Below are 27968 nucleotides of genomic sequence, written 5' to 3'. Positions count from 1 at the left end.
CATTTTTTGTCATTGCTCCACATTTGCACGTTTGCAGAGTTTTTCTGTTGCATTCATTTTTTGTGTCCTTGCATGTTTTGCAGGTTGTGTCACTCCGCTTTGCAGCTATTTTTCTGATTTGCAGTTTGTTTGCACCTGTCTCGCACCGTAGAATCTGATTTATAAAAAATATAATATCTATAAAACTATGAAAAAAAATGTTTTTATATATAATCTATAAATAAAACAAATTGAAAAAATTATTTTGGCAAAAAAATTGAAATAAATATAAAAAATACATAAAAAAAAATAAGAGAAAACTAAATCTTAGTAAACAGCAAAGGTGTGCTGAAAGCATTTTGTTATTCAAATTTTTTGGATTGCATTTTTTTTTTTCCATTTACAAAACAGGTTCTCTAGTTTCAACAATAATGCCACTAAATTCACTTCATATTTCTACATAGTTACCTAGACAGATGCCACCTCTGGACTCAAAACCTTCCTTACAAGTGTGGATATCAAGCCTCGAGGGGTTTTTGAGAGCCTCCCTCCGATTACGGTTGATGTAGCGCCTGCTTGTGGTGCCAGTATAGGAGTTGTAGCTGTGAGAAGCAAAGCTGTGGTACAGCCGCTGGCTCGGTCTTTGTTCAGGAGAGGACTGAGACGTGCGGTAGCCATATGAGTAACTTTCGTAGCTGGGTAGACGTTCCAGCCCTGCGCAGGACTTGCCATCTCCCAGCAGGTAGCGCCCTGGTGGGCAAGTGCACTTGAAGCTACCAGGAGTGTTGATGCACTGATGGGCACAGGGCTGAGGGAGTCGTTCACACTCATTTATGTCTGTCCTCACGTAAAAGATAGACCAGCACCAGGAGGATAAAATGACAGTGAGAAATAGAGGATGAGGAGAAAGGAGAGGGTGATGCATAAGTGAAGAAATGTCATAGGAGGGATGAAGATGAGAGAGGAAGGGGGAGGATGGAATATATTAATAAACTCACAGTATGATGAAACAGTGTCATGTTTATGAGAGAGAAATGTATTGACACTATGCTAGGCATGGGCCGGCTGGTCGCACGCTATGGTTTGGTAGGCAGACTGATTACTAAGGGGTGGACCTGTTTTTTCAGTGTATTCTCATTATCAGTTCGTATGAAATCGTACGAAAAGTTATGCACCGTTATGCACCGTGATTTCGTTTTCAATGTTTTTTTCGTGGTATTTCGTCGTATTTTTACGTCTTGCCTTGAGACAAGATATCTTTAAGCATGCGCATGTTACGCACCATTCAATAACATAGAATTTAGCATACAATTAACCCTAACCCTAAGATACAAAACAGCAAGCAAAGTAGTTAGAGAGATGAAGAAGTACAGTAATTATTGCACTGTTTTTCCCAGTTTTATGTCCGTCCGCGGATCTGCTTTTTTCGTCTGTCTGGTTGCGCATGTGCACTGATCTGTTTTTGAGGAAAAACGTCAAAAACGTACGAAATACTGTGCATAACTTTTCGTACGATTTCATACCAACTGATATTGAGAATATGTTGGGTTTTTTCCAGTTCAATTTGCATGTTTTCTAAGCCAAAACAACATTTTTGTTTGGGCTACTCTATAAGCCTGGAACTGAAACGCTACTTCTGACATTTTGAATTGAGAAAGCTTCCTGGATGGGAAGCAAAATGTCTTCAAACTTGGAAACAAAATCCAGTTTTGTTTGAAACTTTGTTGGAATCTTGTTAGATTCCAAAGCGTTCTAAGATGCTTTAACTAATTTTATATAACTGCAAGAGGAAGTTGTGGAGTGAGTGGTTTTTGAATTAGTGTTTCCCCTCTTCTCTCTGGTTCAGAGCTCTACTGCATCTCTCACTCTCATTTTCAATATTTATAATCTTTTTAAGCGTCTATAGTGAGCTATTTTACAAGACAGGCAGGAACTCCTTGGAATTGCTATTAAGTAACCAAAGAATTTATTGTGATTAGGGTAATGTTTTTCTAAAAAATATGGCCATATTAAAAAATCTAAACCACTATGTAAAAGTAAAAACTGCGATTATTTATGGCTGACTTTCAAGAGTCAAAGCTAAATTCTCATTAATAAATAAATGTAGAATTGTATTAAATGCGGGAAATGTCATACCTGCCCATGCCCAGTGTTTACTGATACAGTGGATTTCAAAGGTATACAAACTCCAGTTAAAATGCCAGGTTTCTTGGGTGTTAAGACCATAAAAAAATATTTTAAAACTTTTTCCACTTTTCTTATGAAATACAAATAAAATCAAACTACTTTATTTAATGCAGTTTTAGCCTAACAGCAGTGGCGGCCGGCCCATAGGGGGCGCTGGGGCACCGCCCTCCCTGATAAGAAGAGAGAAACGTAAAATATATTTTTAGAAATTAACTCATAAATGTCAGTTTTACTCTCTAGACTGTGTACCTATAAACAAAACAAATTATATAAACTACATTTCCCTATCTACTGTCATTAATTTGTGGATTTCCACAGACAGACTCCTACCGTCTCTGTTCTGGGGGCGCTGATCAGACTGACCCACATTTGCAGAGAATCTGTCAATCATGTACTATTGCTAGGTGAATTTAATGGCCAATCAGCGTCTCGGAACTTTATGGTATTGGGGCGCTGAAAATACTGCGCTTTAACAGGCTTCTGAACCCAAGCGCAGGTGCAGACAGTTAGAGGGAAGATGGCGAACGTAACGACCGAGATGCAGCTTCCACCAAATTCGATGAGATCCTTATTTATCTACCCGTTTGCCAGAAGAACATCCCTGTTGTAGGATATGAACATTTCATGTCATGGTTATTGTGACTGTGACGAATCCACCTCGTCGCTTAAAACAACCTCTCTAACTTTGCGCACCACACACACATTCCTGTTATACTGTGTTTGTGAGGACCAATACACTCGCGCTGAGACCAGTAGCTCCATGAACTTAAAACACACAAGCTGTTCCTGGTTACCTGCTGGCATATTGAGGGTGCACACTTAATATTTCAGTGGGGTTAGCCGTGTGTGTGTGTGTGTGTGGGGGGGGGGGGGGGGGGTGTGTACGTGTTTATGCGGGGACTTGTCATCTTCAGTCTGGCTGCGTCTTTGCTGGGTTCAAACCCAGTTTTGTGTAATTGAATAAGTCAATGAATCTGTGTAAAAGAATTAAGTTGTAAAAATTATTTGTTTTGTTTTACATCAATTGTTTGTGGAGGTAATATATGGACAAAACTGATTAATGAGAAGAAATCAGAAATAAGAGAGCCTGATGTGAGGGGCTTAAACTATTTAATGAGGGCTGTGGGAAGAAAAGCGGCAATTTTTGTTTTCTGTTTCTTTGTTACATTGCTGGTAACCGGAGGGAGGCTGAGGCCCAGAGTATCTTGTATGTTTAGTTTCTTTTGCACCCTGTTTTGAGTTTTTGAGCTCAATAAATCACCAACACCGGTAACCCGACTGAGACTGGATTCTTGGAGGCCAAAGAACCCCGTCACAGTGACCCAAATCATCACTGTTACTGTTATTATATAGTAAATTAAATCATTACTGTTAAATTGTATGTATTGTCCAATTGTTTATTTGAATTCTTATTCCGGATTAGTTGGAGACATACACTAGGCTATATCAGCCCCACCAAAAATATTTTTCACCAGCCGCCACTGCCTAACAGTCATAACAAACAGGGCAGAAGACAACAATCAGTCAAGCATTCAGAAACGCTGTCAATAACAATCATCTTGCATTTGGACAACACCAAAAAGAAGCAAATACAGAGACCACAGTACATGGACCAGGCAGGGACTATGGTTTAAAATGCCTGGCCCATGTCTAGTTAGTGCTGTCAGCATTATTCAAAAACTGGATGGCAGAAGGAATAAAAGCTGTTAGGTTTAGGCTTTAGACAGAATTCCTGACCAGGAATGTCGTCAGAATGTCTCATAAACATGTTTAACCTTTCGTCGCGGCCGGATTTTCCAGAGAAATCCCAGGTCTCTCAGCTAAACTCCTATGAACCTGGAGCAGATATTAACAACGTTCCAGAGGCTAATCTTTTATTCACAATCAATAAAAACCACAAATAAAACACTTAACCCTGAATGCTTCAGCATACCAAAATATTTTGGACCAGTTCATCCGATCAACTCTATGGGAACAGGTTGGAGCTTGCTCCTTCCCTTTCAAGTATGACTGAGCGTGACTGAGTATAAATCAAGGTCCACAAAGACATGGATGGCAGATTCTGGTTTGGGTGAACTTGACCGGCCTGCACAGACTCCTGACCTTAACCCGATTGAACACCTTTGGGATGAATTAGAGTGGAGATTAAGAGCAACGCCTTGTTGTCCAATATCAGTGTGTGACCTCACAAATGCGCCTTTTGAAGAATGTCCAAAAATGACCATAAACCCTCCTAAACCTTTTGGACAGCCTTCCCAGAAAAGTTGAAGCTGTTCTAGCTGCATTAATAAGCATCTATAGGTCAATTTTTATAGATGCTGGAGATCGGCCTGTTTTCCAGTGTGGTCCTGTTTCTCTGACCATGACTGAATGGATGTGCTCTTCGTCCTCTGGCATGGGAGCTGGCTCGGAGCTCGTCTGCCTGGCTGCGTATTTCCGTAATGGGACCGCCTTTTACAGCTGCTTTTTGTGTCTCTGCTTCTGTCTCCTTGAACCCCAGTCGGCCTCAGCAGATGGCCGCTCACACTGAGCCTGGTTCTGCTGGAGGTTTCTTCCTGTTAAAAGGGAGTTTTTCCTCTCCACTGTCGCTACAAGCATGCTTAGTGTGAGGGATTGTATTTGAGTCAATGAGTCGATGCAATCAACTGGTTTTCCTTAGATAGAAAACTTTGTATCAATTTGACTGGATGATCTGGTTGAAGTGTAAAGTGCCTTGAGATGACATTTGTTGTGAATTTGGCGCTATATAAATAAACTGAATTGAAATTGAATTGAAATTACCAAAGAACTGCTGATGCTAATGATTGCTGATGTACCTTTTAAATAAATTTCAGTATTTAGTATTTTTAAGTTGACATACTATCAGTTATGGTGAATTTGATTCACTTGAAATCAAATTAAGCTCTATGTTTTTCCTAAAATGTACACATTTGCATCCATAAGCTTGATAGTTTGCAAAGGGGGTTTAAAATATATTAAAAAAAGATCATACTGAACAAATGTCCCAGTAAGGTAAAGGCAATATTTAGTCACAGAAACAATTTTTATTTTATTTTATAAAACAAAAACTACAACTGCAGAAACAAGGATAGCTTAGCCACGTTTATGATGACTATATACCATGGCACAGTAAAGACATGCTAATTATAGCTTATTATTTTCCTATAAAAATGCAAAAAGTCCACCCTTTACAAAATTATCAAATTAGCCAAATAGAAACTGATGCGAGGGTGTAGATATTTCTAACAAGTGTTTTGTATTCTAACTGGGACTGTATATTTTCCAGATGTCTGGATTTGATCAATATGGCTGCATTAACAAATCCTTCTATTCAATAGGAAACATCTAGAAATTCTGAAGATCTGTCAAAACCTTTTGAGAGATGTTGCAGGGATACATTTTGAATAAGATAAAGCCAGCTGAAGCATAAACAGCATTAATTGAAGCATGGTGTGTCAAGCCATGAAGGTTTTCTTTACATGAAACCAAACAGCAGATGGATCTGACTAAGAAAATAAAGAAAGATTAGGACGGATTTGATTTTTATGCTCTACAGATTACCAGCATAAAAGCCAAAGAAAGAAGACGGTAGGGGTGTAAATAATAATTGTTTTGTATCGATGCATCGATCCAACAGCTGACGATCCGATGCATCGATACGTCCACAAGAGAATCGATTCATGTTCTTTTTTTCCTCCGGTCTATTTTTATCCATTTGCTCCTGGGTGTAATTCTCCCTCCGGTGCTGCGGTGGCGCTAAACCTATTTCGCCCTTCTACCTCGCTTCCTGGTTATACTCAGCAGTGTGTTGCAGTGAGCTTGACACAGAAATTTTTTAATTATGCTCAGTATTGAGGCGTGGTCTGTGCTACACGCTGTGGGTCTAGATACGGCCGAGGCGGCGAGGAAGTGGGGGCGAGTTTAGTCCGACGACGGAGGGACATGAGGGCCAAAAAGAGCAGAGATCCAGGTGGAAAAAGGGTCCCAGCGTTCTTGCGCACCTCGCTCTTCTAGCGGGTCAAACTTCACGAGTTGTTTTCCGCAATTTCAGTCATAAAAACAAAACAAGCCGGCCTCCTGTCTGCTGCACTGTTTGCGGTCAGCTACAATCTTGGAGAGGAGCAGCTTATTTTTTGATGCAACTTTTCTACTTCTGTTATTTGCTGTTGTTTCAAAAAAAAAAAAAGCATAACGATAATACAGCTTTCATTGATTTATTTCAAACTTGAAACTTTGTTTAGCCTGTAAGGTGTAAAAAAAAAAAAAAAAAAAAAAATGTATCGATTAATCGAATCGAATCCTGGTGTATTCTTGAGTATCGAAAATAATCAAATCGTTGGGTCGGAAATCGAAACTGAATCGAATCGCCATGATGGGTGTGATTTACACCCCTAGAAGACGGGGTCTCCTCATATAGAATCAGGGAGGTTAGAGAAATGTTTTCTAAAACAAATATTATTTCAAAGGTGTGCAACCTCATAAACCTGGCACATTTGAAATCCACTGTATCTTAGTAAAGGAATTATCTAAAAAAATATATCTGGAAAAAAAAATTCCAAAACCTCTTTATAAATCAAAATTCTTGTAATTCTAAAAGCATGTGTTCCATCTTAGGTTAATATATAAGATAATTCATAACTGAAGCCAAAGCAAATCCAGGCAGGAGCTGTGTCCAAATGCAAAGGTGGCAGAAAGGACAGAGTTTAAAGAAAGTGAAAAGAGGCAGAGGCAAACAAAGACAAGTGGTACTGGTCTTTCTAGGTTCTTTTTATATTCATTATGCAAAATTAAGTGTTCAGAGTTACCAAATTTCACAAAGATAAAAGTAATCTTGGTCTGTGAAAATAAAATATGGCTTTATAAATAAGGCATAACATGTAATGTAAATCCTTTAATTGTCCCACTATGGGGAAATTCACTCTGCATTTAACCCATCCCTTTGGGAAGCAGTGTGCTGCCATTGTGTGGCGCCCAGGGAGCAGTGTCTTGGTCTCTGGCGCCCAGAGACCCAGATTGCAGGCTGTGGGGATTGAAACGGGTACTTGCAACCTTCTCAGAGCACAAGCGCACTGCTCTAATCCACTAGGCCAACACTCCCCACATAACGATCAACATGTCTGTGCAAATTCTCTGTCATCTGGGTCACAGAAACCCCAAGACAAGCTTAAATCTGAGGAACTGGACTTGGGTAATTTGATAATTTCATTAAAGGTACACTATGCAACCGGTGTTGATTTTCCAGCGAGGCTCCCCCCAGAGGGCGAAAGTAAAATTACACTGTCGTAAATATGCTCAGCTGTTTTCTCCTGGTTTCTCCCTCAAGCCAGGCGCGGTTGTTTTGAGCTTAGCAGACAGGCGAACGCAACAAATCACCATTTCGCTATTTCCTTGCTGGTTCCGCCATGATAACTGGACAAATATTGCCACTGCGCTAGCAACGAACATGTCTTTCACTGGGGGCGTGTAGCAGTTCTCGCCGTAAAGCAAGACCGACTCTCGCGATGCACGAGACTACTGAGCCTGTGGGTGCGGGTCGGTGCCCCTGCAATTGCAAGTACGGTATTTCCCCTACAGACCACCAGGGCGGCCGAGAAAACCTTTGTTCGACCTGAAATGACTCATTTAATCATCCAAAACGTTATGGAACACGTTAATTAACTGAAAAATGTTGCATAGTGTGCCTTTAAGGATCCACATTAGCTGTTGCCATTGCAGAAATCTAGCCTTCCTGGGGTCCAAATTAAAAACATACAACAAGACCTTAAGCCTGTCTTGTGGAACCCAGCAGTGACAGAATAAGCAACTGACAGTTGATAGTGACACCTTGCTCCTCAAGGCGATGGGTTAAATGCAGAGAGTGCATTATGGGGGGCAGAGCAGTGCACTTGTGCTCTGAGAAGGTTACAAGTACCTGGTTCAATCCCCACAGTCTGCATTCTGGGTCCCTGAGCAAGACCTTTAACCCCACACTGCTCCCTGGGCGCCGCACGATGGCAGCCCAACACTCCCCAAAGGGATGGGTTAAATGCAGAGTGAATTGTGAGATCAATAAAGTTTAATTTCTAATTGAGGGTTAGTGGTTAGGTAGTGGGTTTGGACTAAACCATAGTGCTTCAAATTTTAACAAAACACTCTCTTGTTGGCTGCCATATTTGGAGGCTGCTACTGTTTTGCCAACATAAAATACAAAATGCTTTGCTCTGTTTGACAGAAGAAACACTTGACTAAGACAGTATTGATTGAGACGACTGATTGTTTTGGTGAGTGACACTTAAATCCCAGGTGAAAATTGAGAATGTTTTGGTTACTTTTACAGTCAATATCTTACTTATTTCTCCTTTAAAGCAACTCAAAGCAAATTATGGAGCGCGACTGCATGTGGTCAATGACACACCTATGGAAATGACAGACCTAAAGCCCTACCCTGCTACTACACATGTTCAAAAGGTTAGATTTCTCTTGTTCTGTTCTTATCGACCACAGTTTGTTGAAAAGTTTCCTATTCAATGATAATATAATGCCACGTTCAAAACATTGTAATTATAATTCTTATGTTGAAAAAAACTCAATAGTAATTGAATAGGAATAAATACGGAAGAGGATTAGGGCCACTGAAAAAAAAAGTTAACTGATTTTTACATTTTTAATTTCAGTTTAACATGGGAAAAAAGACTTTTATCTCAGAATTCTGACTTTTTCTCAGAATTCTCACTTTAATCTCAGAATTCAGACTTTAATCCCAGAATTCAGTCTTTAATCTCAGAATTCAGACCTTTTTCTCAGAATTCTGACTTTAATCTCAGAATTCTGACTTTAATCTCAGAACTCTGACTTTAATCTCAGAATTCAGACTTTAATCTCAGAATTCAGACTTTAATCTCAGAATTCAGACCTTTTTCTCAGAATTCTGACCTTTTTCTCAGAATTCTGACTTTAATCTCAGAACTCTGACTTTAATCTCAAAATTCTGACTGAATTCTGACAATAAAATAGTCAGAATTCTGAGATTAAAGTCAGGATTAAAGTCAGAATTCTGAGAAAAAGGCCTGAATTCTGAGATTAAAGTCTGAATTCTGAGAAAAAAGTCAGAATTCTGACTTTTTTCCCATGTTAAACTGAAATAAAATTTAAAAATCAGTAAAAAAAAAAAATTTCAGTGGCCCTAATCCCCTTCCGTAAATAAAAGAAAGATGAACACTGTAAATATTTATATCCATTTTTTTTTTTTTACTTAGTTTGTCTATTTGTCGGTTAGTTTGCAAATGAGGTCCCTTACCAGAAGCTAATGCTGTCTGAAGGCAGAAGCATGAAAACGTTTAGAAACCCCTGCTCTAACGCACTTACAGCTTCATAAAACAGATGAATGACATTTGTTTGGAGAAAGGTTAGTAATTCATTCTGAAAGCTCAGGAAAGAAAGATGTGAAATGTCTTCTGAATGTCCAAAAAAAAGTGAGCAACCAAAAAATAAACCTAATAAAAAGAACTGCAGGACAGAGTTATTGCTAAATGCAAAAGAAACAAAAAAAAAATGTACAAGCAAAGACAGCAACAAAACATTGCAGCTTTTACATCTCTTAAATGAACCAGTGATGTGATGTAGATCTGCAAAGCAAAGCCTTTGTTTGTTTTAAATGTTCAGTCAGCAGTTAAACACAGAATCTGGTCACATAATCAAGCAGTTGCAGGACAAGGTGTGCAAACAGCAGAGTAAAAAAAAACAAAAAAAACAAAAACAAATAATTTGCAGACAGAAGAGACAGAGCTGATGCAAAGTGCAGGGAACAAGCAAAGCTGACAGAAATCCAAAATTAAATTTAGCTCGACATCACATTCCAGGTTCAACTTGTTCATGTTAGAAAATACATTTCAAACTTTTTGCTATTTACTTAATTACTAAAGACAATCAAAGATTTTAACATACCGACACATGGGCGTCCAACTCCCTGAGATCTAAAACCATGTGGACACGTGCAATGGTAGCTTCCTCTGGTGTTTTCACAGATCTGGTTGTATCTGCACTGGTGGGTCCCGTCCCTGCACTCATCGACATCTACAAGAAGGAGATAACGTATAATCATTTTCTGCATAAATTATTGTTTGTATGTTTTTTTTAGCTAATGCTTTCTGTCTTGAAGAGCCAGATACTCACCCACACATGTACCATTGATGCTTTTGGTCATACCATTTGGACAAAGGTCAATGCAGGTGTAACCCCCCCGTGTGTTTTTACATTGTTGATCCAAACGGCAAACCCGCTGCCTGCACTCGTTTATATCTGAGACAAGAAGAGACAAAAATACACAAAATATTAAACAGGAAAATACAGAAACAAACTAAAGACAAGAAACAAATTAAACACATTATGAAAAAGGTTAAACAACGCATAAAAAGTTTGAAAACATAACACGTGAAAAGCAAAGACACAAACAAATGGATTGAATAAATACTATTAGAATTTCATGGGTAGGCTACAGTAAATAGAGAGTTTTACATCCTAATTTAAGGAAGGGAAGATTTTGTGCCCACTTCAAGTTGATTCTATAAATGTGGATCACAGAAACTAAATATAAGCAGCCCTCTAAAAATAAGGTCTACAACAACAGATCTACAATTAGCAAAAGGCTGACGTTTGTGATTTTCAAACTCAGACCTCAGGACCCACTTTCCTGTACAGTATGTTTTAGATATTTCCATGCCTCCACACACCTGTATTAAATAAATGGGTGACCATCGATCCCCTGCAGCATTTGGTGGCTGATGCTGAGTGCAATTATTTGATGCAGATTTGATGAAGGAAGGTCTGAAAACTACTGTTCGACATGGTCATTTTTTAGGTTTATTCAATGATGATTATAAAATTAATGTGTGTTTATGAAACATTTGTGCGAGGGAATGCTCCACTCCTGTGTCATGATTCAGTCAGGAGACCATCCTGCCTTGTCATTCTGATGGAGCATTCTGTCTTCATGAACTGATCAATTGTTCTCTCAGAACAATACTCTGTTTGTAACCATGCGTCATGTTCTGTTAATAAACGCTCTGCGGAGGAGGTCCAGTGGGAAACAGTGTGTTTGAGTCTGGGGTTCAACTGTCTCATAAATTGTGTATTTCAGTTCTTCTTAAGCAAAAACCTACATTTTATGAACCCGACATCATGGCTCTTCAACACATCCACATTCAATGATATACAAGACTCAATGGACCACTGATATGATTTAAATATCTATTACAAACAGATCCACTGCATGGGTTATGGTAATTTGTATTGAGATTTATCAGCTTAGTTTTGGTCTGGACTCTTGCATCAGCATTTTGCATAAGCTGCAGCTTCCTGATTGATTCTTCACACAAACTGTTAAAGATCTCATTGTCAGGATAATAAACATTTTCTCAGTGTCCGGTTTGCAAACAAATCCTACTGTTTTTTTGTGAAATGAAAGGACTAAGTTAACCAAATGATTCTTATTGGAATCTGTATTAAATCCTATGGAGTTTTTGGGCTTAAATTTGTGGAGACATATGCTGCCATTGTAGCTCTCAAATTCTCAAACATGAACGCTTTTAATATGTTACGGTAAGTACTGTCTTATTTTAAAAGTCTGGTATGGTTGTCTCTTATGGAACCAATTTCCAAATTTAAAGGAATAGTACACCCAAAACATGATTAGCCTTCATTTTCTACTCACCCCCATGCTGAACAACACTCTGGAGTACATTTTTGATATCTCAAATGCATCTGGAGATCTGGGAGGCTTCTTGCTGTCTGCTGACATTCAAATAATGGAGGTCTATGGCGCCCGAGGCAGAAAGGTCCATAAAAGTCCACAAAAAACTTGTCAATATTCCTCCATACTGCTCGTCCAATGTATTCCAAGTGTCCTGAGTGGGTAGCGTCCATAATTTACTCGAAACAAAGTCATTTAGAATGTTTTTAGAGCATAAACAGTAGAGTATAGGACTTTCTAAAAGCGCGCGCCTGCGAGTTCACGAGTCTACGGAAGCCGGCAGACCAAACCAGATGAAAGTGCGCATTCAGCGTCTGCTCTGATGATAATGCAAGCGTAGAAGAAGAAATGTGCTGTTTACCTGTGCAAAGAAAGAAACAACGAAAGAAAAATGTCTGAGGACTTCAGTGTTGAGGAAGAGCATGAGTTCTTTGCCGAGCTGAATGCGCACTTTCATCTGGTTTGTTCTGCCGCGGTTTCCGTAGACTCGTGAACTCGCTTTTAGGAAATCCTATACACTACTGTTTATGCTCTAAAAACATTCTAAATGACTTCGTTTCGAGTAAATTCTGGACGCTACCCACTCAGGACACTTGGAATACATTGGACGAGCAGTATGGAGGAATATTGACACGTTTTTTGTGGACTTTTATGGACCTTTCTGCCTCGGGCACCATAGACCTCCATTATTTGAATGTCAGCAGACAGCAAGAAGCCTCCCAGATCTCCAGATGCATTTGAGATATCAAAAAAGTACTCCAGAGTGTTGTTCAGCATGGGGGTGAGTAAAAAATGAAGGCTAATCATGTTTTGGGTGTACTATTCCTTTAAATCACTCTTTAAACCTATAATTAGCTTAATATTTATAATGGAAAATTATGAATCTCAACTGTAATCTATTATCTTCCTAGAAATGAGTTCCTAGAGTTGTCAGGATAAAATAAAATCCTACATGGTCATGATAAAACTAAACACAAGGAAAAATAAGAACGAGTTTGAGCGGTACATTTTGCAACCTATACTGTATGGTGGGGGTGCATCCTACAGTTCTGGCCGCATTAAAGTCAGGAGAAATAAATAATTTAGCTAGGCGTAGAGATCCAAGATCCAAGATCCAATGATAGATGGTCCAAGCAAAGAGCCTTGAGGGACTCCACCTAAGTAGCGTCTGTTTTCCACTGCGATTCTGATCATTGGTCTGATATTTCACTCAGCAAATGTAAGAAACAGGGGCCTCTCACCTATACACCGTCTGTTCCTGAGCTGAAAGCCTGGTTCACACGCACAACGATAGCTTCCTATGGTATTCATACACTGCTGATGACATGGATGGGATTCCAAACACTCGTCCACATCTGAGTGATAAAAATGTGCTTCATGTCAATTCAAAGAGTCACAGATCACAAAATCAGCCGTGAAAAACTGATTTCTTGATATACCAGTGCAGCTGAGACCGTCCACCGTTCTCCTGAAGCCACGCCCACAGTGCATCATACATTTATAAGAACCAATGGTGTTTTCACAGTCTTGTCCACCATGGCACACGTTTCTATCCAGGGAACACTCATCGATGTCTAAGACATGAAGTTAGAGGATATCAAAAGTGAAGTCAGTTGTGATCTTATTAAATTTCAGTACCAATGCAATATGTGACTGCAAATTTCTCACCTTGGCAGGTTTTGCCATCAGCAGAGATGGTGAGGCCATGTGGACAGGAGCAGTAGTAGGTCCCTATGGTGTTATGGCAGCTATGAGAGCATGGATTCCCAACTTCACATTCATTTTCATCTGAAAAATAAAGAACATAGAAATAAATGCCATACATTCAGTCAATGAGTATATCTAAAGTGACATTAATTCTAAGTTATTCGAGTTTGTGTTGTGATAGAAGGAGGAGGCATTTGGCCAAATCCACTTTACCTGCACAGTAAGGCCCAGCGGACACCAAAGTAAAGCCATGAGGACACTGGTTACTGCGATCCCCTGGAACAAAACAGAACCACAAAAGAACCCAAATTATTGGTTTAGCAGCAATTTTGATGGCATTACTTTAAGTTGATATTGCTATATGAAAAAAATTAAATACCCCTAAAAGTTTTTTAATTTAATGATCTTTTTAATCTGTAAGGGTTTGAAATGACTTTAAATTTGACCAACACTTAACAGCAAACTGCTCCCAAGGCAATATGCAAGCATGGTCTGCTAATAATTATGCACAGCCTGATAGTACATTGTTAGTTTATTTCTTTATTTTTCTCAGTAATCTAACATTCAATTTGTGACCGGAAGAGGCAGCAGAAACAACTTCACTTACAGCCAGCCTGATTGTGTCCCCTACTATTTTTACTCAGTCTGTAAAAAGCATAGGCTTTAATGTAATTTATTCCATAGTTGCTTTGAAATAACTTCACTGATTTTGTGTAGGGAAAAAAATGTTTTCTTTGCCTTTAGGTTTGCTGATCGCGGAAAATGCCTCAGTTAACGTTAACCTTTTCTTACATTGGCTTGCATTTACGTGCAGGTGAAGAGATCTTGCAGTTGGCATCACTTAAATTCAGTCAAATTATGCCAACAGTCTATTATATAGAAACAAATTGGTAAAGGTTTTCTATCCAAGAAAACTCCAATTGACTTTGCTCCTCCTGCATGAGCTTGTGGTGACATTAGACAGGGGTCACAGTGTCAGTGACTCTACAGCAATCTCACACTCCTAGCATGCATGCTGCGAAAGTGGAGAGGAAAAACTCCCGTTTAACAGGAAAAACCTTTAGCAGAAACAGGCTCACTGTAAGCAGCCCTCTGCCCACTGGTGGCTCAACGAGAGAGACGTACAAAAGGAAAATACTTTCTGTTAGAAAAAGGTAACAGCAAACTAGCTCATTAGGGGGTCTGTCTAGGAAAGAAACAGTGAAGCAGATTGAGCTCTGGGCCATCTTTCCTGTTGAAAAGATAAAGTTTTGTTATAAATTTCTTCTCTAATCATAGTCAGAAAATGTATTTTTTGGACCTTAAGTGCAATTTGAAATGGGAAGGACAGATGCAATAAAGTTAGCATGCTTCTCCTATCAACACCAATGTTTATAGATGTTTGAGATTGGCCTGTTTTTCTGTGTAGTCCTGTTTCTCTGACTGTGACTGGTTGGATGTGCTCTCTTCGTCCTCTGGCATGGGAGCTGGCTCGGAGCTCGTCTGCCTGGCTGTGTGTTTCCTGGACGGGGCCGCCTTTTACAGCTGCTTTCTGTGTCTCTGCTTCTGTCTCCTTGAACCCCAGTCGGCCTCGACAGATGGCCGCTCACACTGAGCCTGGTTCTGCTGGAGGTTTTTTCATGTTAAAAGGAAGTTTTTCCACTTAGCGTGAGGGATTGCCTTCAAGTCAATGAGTCGATGCAATCAACCAGTTTTCCTTAAATAGAAAACTTTGAATCAATTTGACTGTATGATCTGGTTAACTGTGAATTGCCTTGAGATGACATGTGTTGTGAATTTGCGCTATATATATATATAAACTGACTTGAATTGAAAATAAACAGCATTGTAAAGTCTAATTTTCACTAACAGTAATTCTCAAACTCTTTCTTTTTTTTTTTACCCACCTTTAGTGATTCTGGCCTGGATGCTGTATTCCAACACTTCCTCTTGGGGGTGGTAGAGAGCACTGATGGCGGTGGCATGGAGCATTTCAACTAGGAAGGGCATCTTTCCTTTTGTTAGATCATATGAGATGGTATGGTTCCAGGAGTAGGGCACATTTTCCTTATCAACTGTGAACATGCGGGTGGAGAGAGCGTAAAGCTGACCCGGCCCGGTCTGAATATAGTCCTCTGTGTAGTCCTGGACAAACATGAAAACTTATTCACCAGTTCACCCAAAAAGCACTCCAATGTTGCTGCAGCTTTCATTGTATGTAAGACATGGTTTTCTAATTTTCTTTAAAACATCATAATGATAGGAAATGCAGAGAAAATAAAAAAAAATACTAAAGAAGACTTTAAAAGCTTCAGCAGAAAACGAGAGGCAAGAGGCATACTGGTGCAACACAATAAACCTAGACCTTCTATAGAAAAATAACAATGTGTTTCATAAAGTTGGTAATAAGATCAGCGCAGTTTGAGCAGTAACATTCACCATCTACTTCTTTAGTCCTTTTATAAACCGCATTTGGTGAAAAACGCAGCAATGTTTTTAACTGTACTGTAAGTCGAAGGGAAGCGGCTGTTCCAACCGTTGCATTTCCGTATTCTCCTAAGTGGTGCACGACTTTACACGAGTGAATAAAGTGAATCTGATTGGTCGTTTATCAACAGGGCGGGATTGTTGTGGCGGAAGGTTCGCAAGCATGTTTGGTTGTGGCCGGTGTTTCGGAAGCACCTTGCTAACCAGTTAGCATCTTAATGCTAGTAGGTTCTCAATGGGAAATTCCATTGGGACCAAGTAGCACTAAATTGGTGACTTAGAAACGACACTGTCAAGGAACGCTATGGACAGCAGAAACATGCAAGAGGAGGAGAGTTTAGTGTCGGAGGTCGTGGATGAGTCTCCTCATCCTTAGAGGACAAAATCGGGGACGAAGATGTTGTGGAAGAGGACGCCAGGGTGGCAGAGGCTTACATGTGTGAGCCCTTGCCTCGTAACGCTTCCAGTTCTGTGAGCTCTACGCCTGCCGAAGACACAGACGTCCATCCCTGTGAACACTGGCATGGAACTCAATGGTAAAGTAAATTATTCTTATTTCTTATTTCAACCGTTGCGTATATTAGCTGCGACGTATTAATCAATATGCTATGACATAAAAAATTTGATTGACAGATGACAGTTGACATATGATTGGCTTGCATAAAATAACTGAAAAAAAAACACAGATTTTAAGACAGGATTTTTTCTAAAAATATAAACTTTTTAAATTATGATTCTGATAAAGAATACATTTATATTTAAATCAGGATGATTTGACTTTTAAATATGATTTCCCTAGGACTTTAAACCAGTCTTGGAATTTTCTTAAAGGAGCTGAACGCCACTTCTCACCACTAGGTTGGATGTTGAGCACGGTTTGAGGACCAAAGGAAGATGTGACCAAACTACGCCTCTACTCCCTCCACTCTCCTTTAAACCAGGGCTCTTCAACGTTTTCCAGGCCAAGGACCCCCAAACTGATGGCGAGATGGAGCGGGGACCCCCTAATTATATATACTGTATGAAATTGCGTTATATCAAACTGGTCCTATAGTTACTCTATTACAGATGGAGTAATGTAACTAAAGTAATCCCTCCCTGGGATTATTAAAATATTTCTGATTCCTGGTTGATGGGACAGGTGTTGTGAATGAAACGGTGCCCAGCTTGAAAGAGATCCTGTGTGTCGCTGAATGTGACTGAAAGACATCTTCTGCCTCCATTTATCTGTTTATTACAGTCTGTTCAATTCATGTTAATGTGGATTTAAAGACATTTCAATTAGTGGAAAAAATTCCAGGGGGTAATATAAAAAAAAAAACTAATCAACGAAAGCTTTCGCAACCCCCACGCAGTCACTCCGTGGACCCCCTAGGGGTCCCGGACCCCCTGTTGAAGACCTCTGCTTTAAACTCATTACTGCCACCATACGTTTTTCTCTAAATAATTCTTCCTCAAGCCTTTATTCACACTTACCTTGATGTTGATGTCCACATGTGAAGGCAGCTGCAGGATATGGCCATTAACCACAATGTCCAGAAGCAAAGCACCATCGGAGTCCAAGCCTCTAGCAATGTGGGTCATCCTCAGAATTTCACCTTGCAGAATAAAGTTAAACTAAACTTTAAGGGCGACCCAGCTACATTTATTTAGAGAGTAATAATGTGGAAGCTTGACCATCATCAGAGCCTACCTGTAGCAAACTCCACCTGGGTCTCTCGCCTGAAAATCCCACCTGTCAGGGTGTAACCATTAACAGCCTCTCCTATTTCCTGTGCCGTGGTCCAGTAGATGGGGTTAAGTATGGAGATGAGTTTCCTCATTGCAGGACCTTGAATTTAAATGTTACAATTTCAGTTTTACAACCAAAGCTTAGGAGGGTTTATTTCCTATAGCTGAAAAGTGTGTATTCAAAACTGACCCAATGTTCTTGGTACATTTGAAACAGTAGCTTTGATGGTTTTGCTGCCAGAGTTGTTCTCAGTGATGGTGGCATTTAGGAGGGAGATTCCAAACTCAATGTCATTTATATTTCCTGTGATGCTTCCTCGACTTTTCTTTGGTCCACCTGATAGGAAAGATGCTTGTGACAGTGAATAGGATAGGGCTACACAAAGAATATAGGAAGCTTTTTCAAATAAATCCCAAATAAAGGCTACAAAACATGTACAGAACTGTGTCTTTGCCAGCTGGTTACATAAGCACATTCTTTAAATTAGAAATACTATATAATAGGAGAATAGAAAACCAAACAACACTAAAACTGTACAAGAGATATGAAGGATTGCAACCAATGATATTAGACATAGACATTTATTTTTATTTTGTATACCAGAGTGTATACAAAATGAAATTTCGTTTGGCACAGCTTTCAGAAAGTTTCCATTCTGTAAAGTGCAGCAGTGGAAAATATCGTGTATATTGACCTAATTGTAATGATGACTTTAAAGGCAAATTAATCAATGTTTCTTCCTGCTGGAGGTTTCTTCCTGTTAAAAGGGAGTTTTTCCTCCCCACTGTCACTACAAGCATGCTTAGTGTGAGGGATTGCATTCAAGTCAATGAGTCGATGCAATCAACTGGTTTTCCTTAGATAGAAAACATTGAATCAATTTGACTTTATGATCTTGTGACCTATGAACTGCCTTGAGATGACGTGTTGTGAATTGGAGCTATAGAAATAAACTGAATTGAATTCGAATGCAAAATAGGATAATTCAATAACAGATAAAGTTGGTAAAAATTGAGCTAAAAAGCACAAAAATGTCCACTATGGATATATTTGTATTGTGCTTACAAAATTATATTACACTTGATCCTGGGAAAAACCCAAGTAGGCTAACCCACAAATAGAAAGACATCTAAATATAAACAGGCTTTAATTGTTTATAATAACATTAGATTAGGCAGGGAACAACTGTTGAATATTATCATATAGACAAAGGAAACCTGGGAAACCAAGTTATTGTCTTAATCCTGAAGTCCAAAGTCAAGTCTTGCCAAAAGAAAGCCTTCATGTTTTGCATATTATATTTCCATTTTTGATGAATACATTGAAGTGTTTGTGCCCCATAAACATGTACTCTTTCTTATGTTTCTTTTCTTATTCTCGTAAAGTTGATTGGCTGTGCTACAGCTCACGCACACCTATGTACAGAGTGGAAAGTCAAAGAGATGGTCTGTGGTTGTAAATACTGGATGAGTAAAATTCAATTAATAACTCAACTTATGTGACTCAAGACTCAAATTCTGGAAACTACTGGAGTATTTGGAAAGAAAATATTGGCTGATTTATTTCTAATGGAAGGCCCAGAATGAGTTCCATATTATTTAGGCAACACAAAAGAGGCTTTTAATTAACTATTTAAAGCAAAGCTTTTCTAAAACTTTTAGCCCTGTTACTGATGAGTGAATGCATTTCTGACCCTCCAAATGTTCTTGTGAACACTGCTGGTGCTGCAGCCAGTTGGTTTAGACTTTTAATCCTTTGACGCCCGTTGTTGCAAATATGCAACAAACCCTTTGTAGTACGCCCCCACGACCCACTGGTGGGGAATTGAGACGTGACAGGTGGGGCGCGCCAAGTTCCGGTGTGTGTGTGTGTGTGTTGTGTGAAATGTAGAACGTGTGAGAGCAAACTGTCCTTATAGCTGTATGTTGCCGCTTTTTAGACCAATCAAACCCACAAAGTAATCATTACTAGCCTACATGCAGTCTAATTAAAAGAACATTAGATATGAGAAACATTTCACCTGGAACTGAAGTGCCAAAATAATGATTGACGTAACGTCGGCATATTATTTGTAATAATGTTGTGTGTTGCCAACTCAGCGACTTTGTTGCTATATTTCAGACCCCTCCAGCGACTCTTTTTCAAAAAAGCGACTAGCGACAAATCTAGCGACTTTTGGAGACTTTTACATGAAAGCACGTATCGTTCCTTTTCTTGTCCTCCAGCGGCAGGTGCTGCCGTGGGGCGCCTCCCCCATCCCCACCCCGTTCTCCCCCGCTATCGCAGGAGTCCCTCTCAGCGCTGCAGTCAGAGACACAGCATGTTTACCCTCAGCGTCCAGACTGCAAATAAAGCGCACATGCGCCGGGATTGACGGCGCAGGTTGATCATAAATAACTGAATTTGAAATATTTTATCTTAAATAAATAACGGCGTTTGATTCACACAGCAGCATGTTCATGTTGTACCGTGATTTGTAGGCTCCTTGGTGGACCACAAGGGAAAAAAAGAAAACGTTTAAAATAGTTTTTAAAAAATTGTAACTCCGCCATAGTGTCTCTTTATGGTTCATTTTGCCGGTCACAAACCGGGTAAAGGAGGAGGGTTAGTATTGTAATAAATTAAACATTAATAAAACAAAAATAATAATAATAATAAACATTAATGGACAGAAAAAAGTAGCTCTATATTATTTGGGTGTTTTTACTCACTTTTTGTCTTTCTCTAACAACGTTATTTCTCCCACTCCCATCTCAGCTGAACATTGAGCATGACTTGAGAGTGGCAGTATCAAGCCTGCAACCCCGTTTTGAGAAACTGTGCAATGCAAAACAGGCTCATTGCAGCCACTAATGCAGGGATAAATAGACCTGTCTTGCCAGATGGATTTCACTTCTTTTCTTTTATTAACAGATTGCAGAGTGGCACTTAAATTTTTTCTATCTTTAAGCTTGATACAAATTTTGACACAGCTGCATTTTTATTTTCTTTATTTGATGTAGATAGTTTGTATTTAGATACTACTTGTTACTTCAATAAAATTGGAACATTTTAAGATTGTTGCATATTTCATTAGTATTGTGTTGGGGCGATGGGGACAGGCGGGGCTTGAAAATTCCCCCTTGTCCAAAGTGGGGAATGACAGAAAAAGTTTGAGAACCACTGTAGTACGCACACAGCCAAGATGGCCTGTGTATTCCCCAGTGGCAGTTATTACATATTTGGTGTGGACCTAGGCACCTTTGGTAAGCTCTTGTTTTCCTTACAACTGCTTCCTAATGGTGTATGTCATCAATGATAGTTATGTGTTCACAAATGTGGAATATACATGCATTTGTATTTATTTTTAAAATACATCTAACAAAAATGTTTAATTGGCAACTACTACAGCTACTTCTACAAAGATAATTCTTTTTTATATATAGATATACATGTATATAAATTCAGGGGTCAAGGGGTTTTAAAAATAGGCAAACAAAAGTAAACTGAATCTCCTGGAAAGAGGTGATCACAAAGGAAAAAGCTTCTGAAATACCTGGAATTAACAAGTACAGTTCTTTACATAAAATGCTTGCTAAGTCTCATTCAAAGATGGCATCTAGACAATTCAGTGAGGAAGATTTTTAATGAATCATTCATTGTATGATTCTGATGGATGGAATATGCTTTTTAATGACAACTGAAAATCCGAATGCATGGAAAGGACCTCTAGAACCTTCAAGATTTAGCGAATTAGTAAAACCTATATACGGTAATATAGGAAACTAGTCTCTCTTTATGGCAGATGCCTCACAGTCATCAAAGGTATAAAAGGTTTTTCTTCCAAGTATGAAATATATTCAGTATTTACAGAATTTGTTGTGCCACTACATTAATTTCATATGATCAAAGGACTTTGTTTCATTTTTTTCCTATTTTGTGGAAAACGTTTTTTTCAAATCACTTGTGAAATTGGCATCAGTATTTTAGTTTGAAATATGATCACATATCATTGAATATCATTGAACTAAATATCCTAATTTTATTAGGATATACCATATATTAACATGTTTTAGATCAAGTCGTTACCTGGGCATGCCTGATTGTTGCACCTGGATACCTGAGTGGGGTCCCCTGGACAAGGCCGACCACCGTTACTAGGAGATGGGCTATTGCAAAGTCGGACACGTGTCCTTTCTCCTCCTCCACAGGAAGCGGAGCAGCTGCCCCATGGCTGCCATGACCCCCAGTTACCATCCTCTGCAATGATGAAAAAGCAAGGGATTCATTACATTAAAGAACTTGTTTTTCTATGATCCCAGGACTAACATATCATTAACATGCTGACTCACCCGGGCAGTCAGCAGTGCTACATTTCTGCATCTCTGAATCAGCTCCTGGACAAGCCCTCCCACCGTAAGCAGGTCTAGGGTTATCACAGGTCCTGTAGCGCCTCCTCTGACCTCCATTACATGTCTTGCTGCAGCTGCCCCAGTTACTCCACTGTCCCCAGTTACCACTGACTGATAGAGTGGTGAAAAGTGTGTCAGAGATACACAAACTAAGCAGAGGAAGAGATCAGCCTCATAGGGAGTGCCGTATTCATATCACTCCAAACTCACTGGGACATGGGTCACCATTACAGAAATCAGTGTGCACATCATTGCCCTCGCATTTTCTGCCGCCATGCTGAGGAGCAGGGCTTGCACAGAGGCGTGTCCGCTGTCTGCTACCACCACCACACGATACACTGCAGGGCCCCCAGCTCATCCATGAGGACCACTTTCCATGCACTGTAGAACACACAAAGAATATTGTAAGAGACAAAGATTATTAATCCACAATTTCCCCATTGTGGGACAAATAAAGGCATTTTCTATCCTAATATGTAGAGTTCCTGTCATACATTTTCTTCCATTTATCAACATAAATTTGATAAATACAAGAATTATACTAATGAGTTTGATTATTGTGGTTAGTTATCTATTATTTACAGGGGAAAGGAATGAAACATACAGGCCTCAAAGAGATGAACCACATTAATGTATTGCTTCAAGCAAGGCAAGGCAAATTTATTTGTATAGCACAATTCAGTACAAAGACAATGCAAAGTGCATAAAATACAGGAAGATAAAACAGAATCAAAGCAAGTAGGAAAAATAAAAAAAAGGACACATTGTGGACACATTTTGTAAATTGAAATAAAAAAAACATGGTTGTAAACTGAAACAAATGAATTGCAAACAGGTGTTAAGAGTTTTGCTGTTTGCAAAAACTCTGAAGGCTTGCAGAAAAAATTAACAGCCAGCCTGACCCAAACAATTAGCTTCTATCGGATATTCGGCTCCCCATTGGCCTTGAGAGGCCTTTATCTAAGCAACTCTACTGGGATGAGATGTAAATATGAGGCTCTGCCCTTTGCCCCGCTCCATCCTAAAAAGACATCTGTGAAGCTGCCTTATTGGTCGGATGATGAACCGTTACGTCTGTCAAGAGATTTTTTATGCAAATCTTTGTCCTGTGTCCTAAATTATTTTTCCACTTTTTTTATTTTGTTTATTGAATTTCTGTTTTCCAATTAATCCAGCAGATGTTTTTTTATTATTTTTTTCAAATGTTGGTTCAAAATCGATTTATTTCATATATTTTCCATATTTTATTGTTTTTTTAATATAGTTTCTACATTTTTAAATTTTTCTAAATTTCATAGTTGTATTTTTAAATGGAGCTTAGGCGAAAGTTCAACTGAAGACACTGATTGCTTTCCAATATCCGCCTGCGACACAGCCAATCAGCTTTGAACCACGCCTCCACGAAAGCCACAGTTATTGCTCTGCAATAGTTAGTAGGAGTTAGTAGGAAACATCGTTACGTGTTAACGCTCGCATCAAGAGTGAGCATTTTTTTTAGACTGGAAGAGAAGAGGATGTAATCTGTGAAACATAATTTAAAAAGAATGTAATACGTAAAACTCAATCTGAAAAACAGAAATCAGCAAAAGACTCTACCATCTAAAATAATTAAAAAGAAATGTGAAAAAAAAAGGTTAAAAAAAAAGTTATACGATTTTATATCAATATCAATTTTATATCAATTTCCAAAATGTGTTTTTAAAATTTCCATTCTCAAAATATTTGCTTTCAACAATAATGGAACAAAATTCCCTCCATAGAAATGGTTCAAATGTATCTTTAAAAAGCAGGAAATTATTGTGACATTGATGCCTTTAGGAAGTCTGTTTAAACTTCACATTAGTCTTTTTTTCTAATTCTATGTCTTTATGATTTATGTTTTTATGACTTAAATAGCAAGTATCTTTATTCCAACAAAATTTTACCAGGACAAGGTCTCTCTTTGCACACCCGTGACTGGGTGTCTGTCCCCTCACACTGCGTGCCATCAAATGCTGGAGGGGGGTTGTTGCACAGTCTGATCCTGGACTGTATCCCCTTCCCGCAGGTCTCACTACATGGACTCCACGATAACCAAGAACCCCAGTTTCCTGACACTACAAGAGCAAAAAAAAAAAATTATATTAAGTGAGACGTGTTTTACTCATCTGCCGTAGTAAGTATAATATGAAAACCTAACCTGGACATGGTCTGACACTGCACATAATGGCTTCCACGGCTTTCCCGAGACATGGCCTGCCCCCGTTTTGAGGGGGTGGATTACTGCAGCTCCGGATCCTTGTTTTGTTGCCCTGGCCACAGGTTTGGGAACACTCCTCCCAGGGAGACCACTGTGACCAGTTACCGTCCACTTGTTCAGCGGCAAAATAGAAACTGGGTTTGGTTTCAGTTTTTTTTTTTTTAAACAGGTCAAGAAAACATTATTAATGAAGTACCTGGACATGGTTTTCCTCGACAGCTGCGTGTTTCTGTGCTTGATCCTGCACAGCGTCGGCCTCCGTTAGCAGGTAACGGATTATTACACTGCCTGACTCTTTTCTGAATCCCTGCACCACAGGATACGCTGCAGAGGCCCCACTCTGTCCACTCTGAATATCCCCCATGGACTGAAAAATACATTTGCATACATTTGGGTTTGATTTACCAATCTACAGTGTAAAACATCCCAGCTTTGAAATTGTATTTTGGAAGGTTTTTGTTGGTTACCTTGGTAACTTACCTCGTACAGTAAGAGAGACACTGACCAGCACCGAGCCGAGCAAGTTCCTGGCCACACATTCATATTCAGCAGTGTCCTCCTTTTGGGCACTGGTGATCCGGAGGGAGCCATTAGACAAGGTGGAGAAGCGGTCATTTGCCAGCAGGGGGCGTGCATTTTTGGACCACTCTATCACAGGCGTAGGCTCACCCTCTGCCTTACAGTTAAGAACAACAGTCGTACCTGCATCCACCACAGTTCCAACTGGCTCTAAAGTTATAATAGGTGCACCTGATGGAGGAGGAAACATCTGTTAGATTAAATCTCCCGCTTCCATTTTATTTGACAATTAAACCTTGTAATCATATCTTGACAAAAGCAAAGACTTACTCTGCAGTGTGAGAGTGATACTTCTTTCCACCACCCCAGCATCATTTGTTGCTACACACATGTAGCTGCCTGCATCTTCACTCTGTTAAACATATTTTAAAGAGTAAATAAATCACAAATGTATATTCATACAATTCTTTAAATCACTGTAATGCAAACATGCCCTATATAACATTTTTACTTTTTTAGAAGTAGCGTCTAACCTTAACTTATTGTATTTTATTAGATCTTTTATGTAACCCGAACGCAAATAATTGGATATTAATAAAGAGGAAGAAAAGTTATGCACAGCTTTATGCTTTTTAAATATACAATCAGAAATTAGTTAGCCATTGTTATTATGAACCAAAGGTTAAGACTATGAGGTCATACTTTACTGCAAATACTGAACCATGAACCATGCCTTTAAAATTAGCAGGGGACCAAAACGGATGTTTGAAAAAGTGCAGGGGACATGTCCCCCCAAAAATTCACGTCCATGCTTCAATCTCTAACGTTCTGCTCTCTCTGCTTTTCCTCAGAGTAGCTTTGCCTCGTCTGTTCCTGTTTGGCTGTGACTCCATCCTGGAGAGAAACATCAGCTGTGCTGCTGCCATCAACACCTTTGTTTATAGATGCTGGAGATCGGCCTGTTTTCCAGTTCGTCCTCTGACATGGGAGCTGGCTCGGAGCTCGTCTGCCTGGCTGTGTGTTTCCTGGACGGGGCCGCCTTTTACAGCTGCTTTTTGTATCTCTGCTTCTGTCTCCTTGAACCCCAGTCGGCCTCAGCAGATGGCCGCTCACACTGAGCCTGGTTCTGCTAGAGGTTTCTTTCTGTTAAAAGGGAGTTTGTCCTCTCCACTGTCGCTACAAGCATGCTTAGTGTGAGGGATTTTATTTGAGTCAATGAGTCGATGCAATCAACTGGTTTTCCTTAGATAGAAAACTTTGTATCAATTTGACTGGATGATCTGGTTGAACTGTAAAGTGCCTTGAGATGACATGTGTTGTGAATTTGGCGCTATAGAAATAAACTGAATTGAATTGAAATTGAATTTATGCTTTGTAAGCTCTCTGAGGACCATGGCTTGCTCTGGAAGATGTGGCTACAAAAATGTCAGAAATAGCTGCACCATCTGTGGCGGGTGTGTGCTGACTCTTTCCAAATCAGTTTGAATGTAACTGGTTAAATCTGAACACAGCTACATCCCCAGTGATATAAGGGTGTGCACACTTTCTGCAACCACGTTATCTCAGTTTTCTATTTTTACTTCACCTCCCTGGCAGATTTCTGTTTCTTTTTTAATAGCTTTGTACAGGTTAACAGTCACATTAGAAGTAAATATAAGTTGTGAAATTAGTTATCTTAATATGATTTTTCCACATGACAAGAACCTGGTAACCTAACAGGGGTTTGTTGCAGACTTTTCTCACCAATCTAACAGCTGCCCACCTTTAAGGGAGGAACTTGCTTTACTCATACAAACGTATCTATATGCATACGCTCATCTAACCACACACAGCCACTCACACATAATAATAATAATGTTTAAGCAAACACAGTAAACAATAAAAGTTGTAAAAAGGAATAAAGACGAAGAAAAAATAAAATAATAATTCTTTGCAAAACATTTCAGATTCCGTTTTACTAGATTATTGTTCAGGTGTGAAGCAAACCTCAGTCTCCACCTCCAGTATTTTGCTCTTGTTTTCTCCCAGGATTTCTGTGCTAAAGACAAGCATGTAATTTTGATCTCCTCTGACCATAAAAGTTCTTTCGCATGTTTGCCATGTCTCTTAAATGTACGGAAGAGGATTAGTCAGAATTCTGACCTTTTTCTCAGAATTCTGAGATTAAAGTAAAAATTCTGACTTTTTTCCCATGTTAAACTGAAATAAAATTTAAAAATCAGTAAAAAATATATTTTTTTTTTCAGTGGCCCTAATCCTCTTCCGTATAAATGGCTTGTAGAAAACTATACATTAAGCTTTTTCCCAGAGATGTCAAAAGTACTCACTTTCTGTACTTGAGTAAACGTAAAGATACTTGTGTTAAAAAATACTGATTAAACTTCTTTACTCAAGTAAAAGTAACAAAGTACAGGCTTGTAAATTTACTTAAAGTATAAAAGTAAAAGTAGAAACCACTTTTTTCATGCTGTTGCCTACATTTTAAATGGATGTCTGCCAATAGGACTAGATCTCCGTTGTGTTCCTTTTGAATCATCTCGTCGTCCATGCTACTATGCTAACGCCACCGCCACCAAGCTGCAATGATTTGCCGCCAATGAATACCGCCGAATCTGTCGATTCATCTTGTAGTGGTGCGTCAAATGCAACGTAGATTCCCATCCAATTAGATCGAATTTGGTATTGATGACGTGAAAAATAATAACGCTAACTCCATTGAAATGATTCAAAACTAAAGTAACGATACAATTTTTAAAAATGTAAGGAGTAGAAAGTACAGATATTTGTGTAAAAATGTAAGGAGTAGAAGTAAAAAGTCGCCATAAAAATAAGTAGTAAAGTAAAGTAAAAATATCAGAAAAATCTACTTGAGTACCGTAACGAAGTATTTGTACTTCGTCACTTCCCATCTCTGCTTTTTCCTATGTACTAATGACTAATATCTATCCTCTCCTAACATCTATCCTCTCCTTTTTGTTGATCTCGGCTTAAAAACTTGAAATATTGTTTCATAACCTAACT

The 27968-nt window shown here is 39.1% G+C and overlaps 1 protein-coding gene across 1 annotated transcript in view; it reads right to left on the bottom strand.

The window, feature by feature from the left end:
- The window catches only part of hmcn1 (hemicentin 1), a 170964-nt gene that overhangs the window by 4497 nt on the left and 138499 nt on the right, over positions 1–27968 (bottom strand). The window contains exons 86-104 of the mRNA XM_038291733.1: positions 25278–25359; positions 24909–25178; positions 24625–24795; positions 24369–24539; positions 24115–24285; positions 22400–22570; positions 22130–22300; positions 21867–22037; positions 17988–18134; positions 17760–17897; positions 17543–17664; positions 15487–15724; positions 13814–13876; positions 13562–13681; positions 13333–13467; positions 13135–13248; positions 10318–10443; positions 10090–10218; positions 448–816 (exon numbers count right to left, since the gene is read on the bottom strand). Coding sequence (XP_038147661.1) covers positions 448–816; positions 10090–10218; positions 10318–10443; positions 13135–13248; positions 13333–13467; positions 13562–13681; positions 13814–13876; positions 15487–15724; positions 17543–17664; positions 17760–17897; positions 17988–18134; positions 21867–22037; positions 22130–22300; positions 22400–22570; positions 24115–24285; positions 24369–24539; positions 24625–24795; positions 24909–25178; positions 25278–25359 — 3079 coding nt within the window. The remainder of the gene's footprint in view (positions 1–447; positions 817–10089; positions 10219–10317; positions 10444–13134; positions 13249–13332; positions 13468–13561; positions 13682–13813; positions 13877–15486; positions 15725–17542; positions 17665–17759; positions 17898–17987; positions 18135–21866; positions 22038–22129; positions 22301–22399; positions 22571–24114; positions 24286–24368; positions 24540–24624; positions 24796–24908; positions 25179–25277; positions 25360–27968) is intronic.

This window comes from Cyprinodon tularosa, unplaced genomic scaffold (assembly GCF_016077235.1).
Source record: "Cyprinodon tularosa strain WSP-4 unplaced genomic scaffold, ASM1607723v1 ctg30, whole genome shotgun sequence".
Lineage (NCBI taxonomy): Eukaryota > Metazoa > Chordata > Actinopteri > Cyprinodontiformes > Cyprinodontidae > Cyprinodon > Cyprinodon tularosa.
Note: the sequence above shows the minus strand (reverse complement) of the source record. Positions and strands in the feature narration are given on the sequence as shown.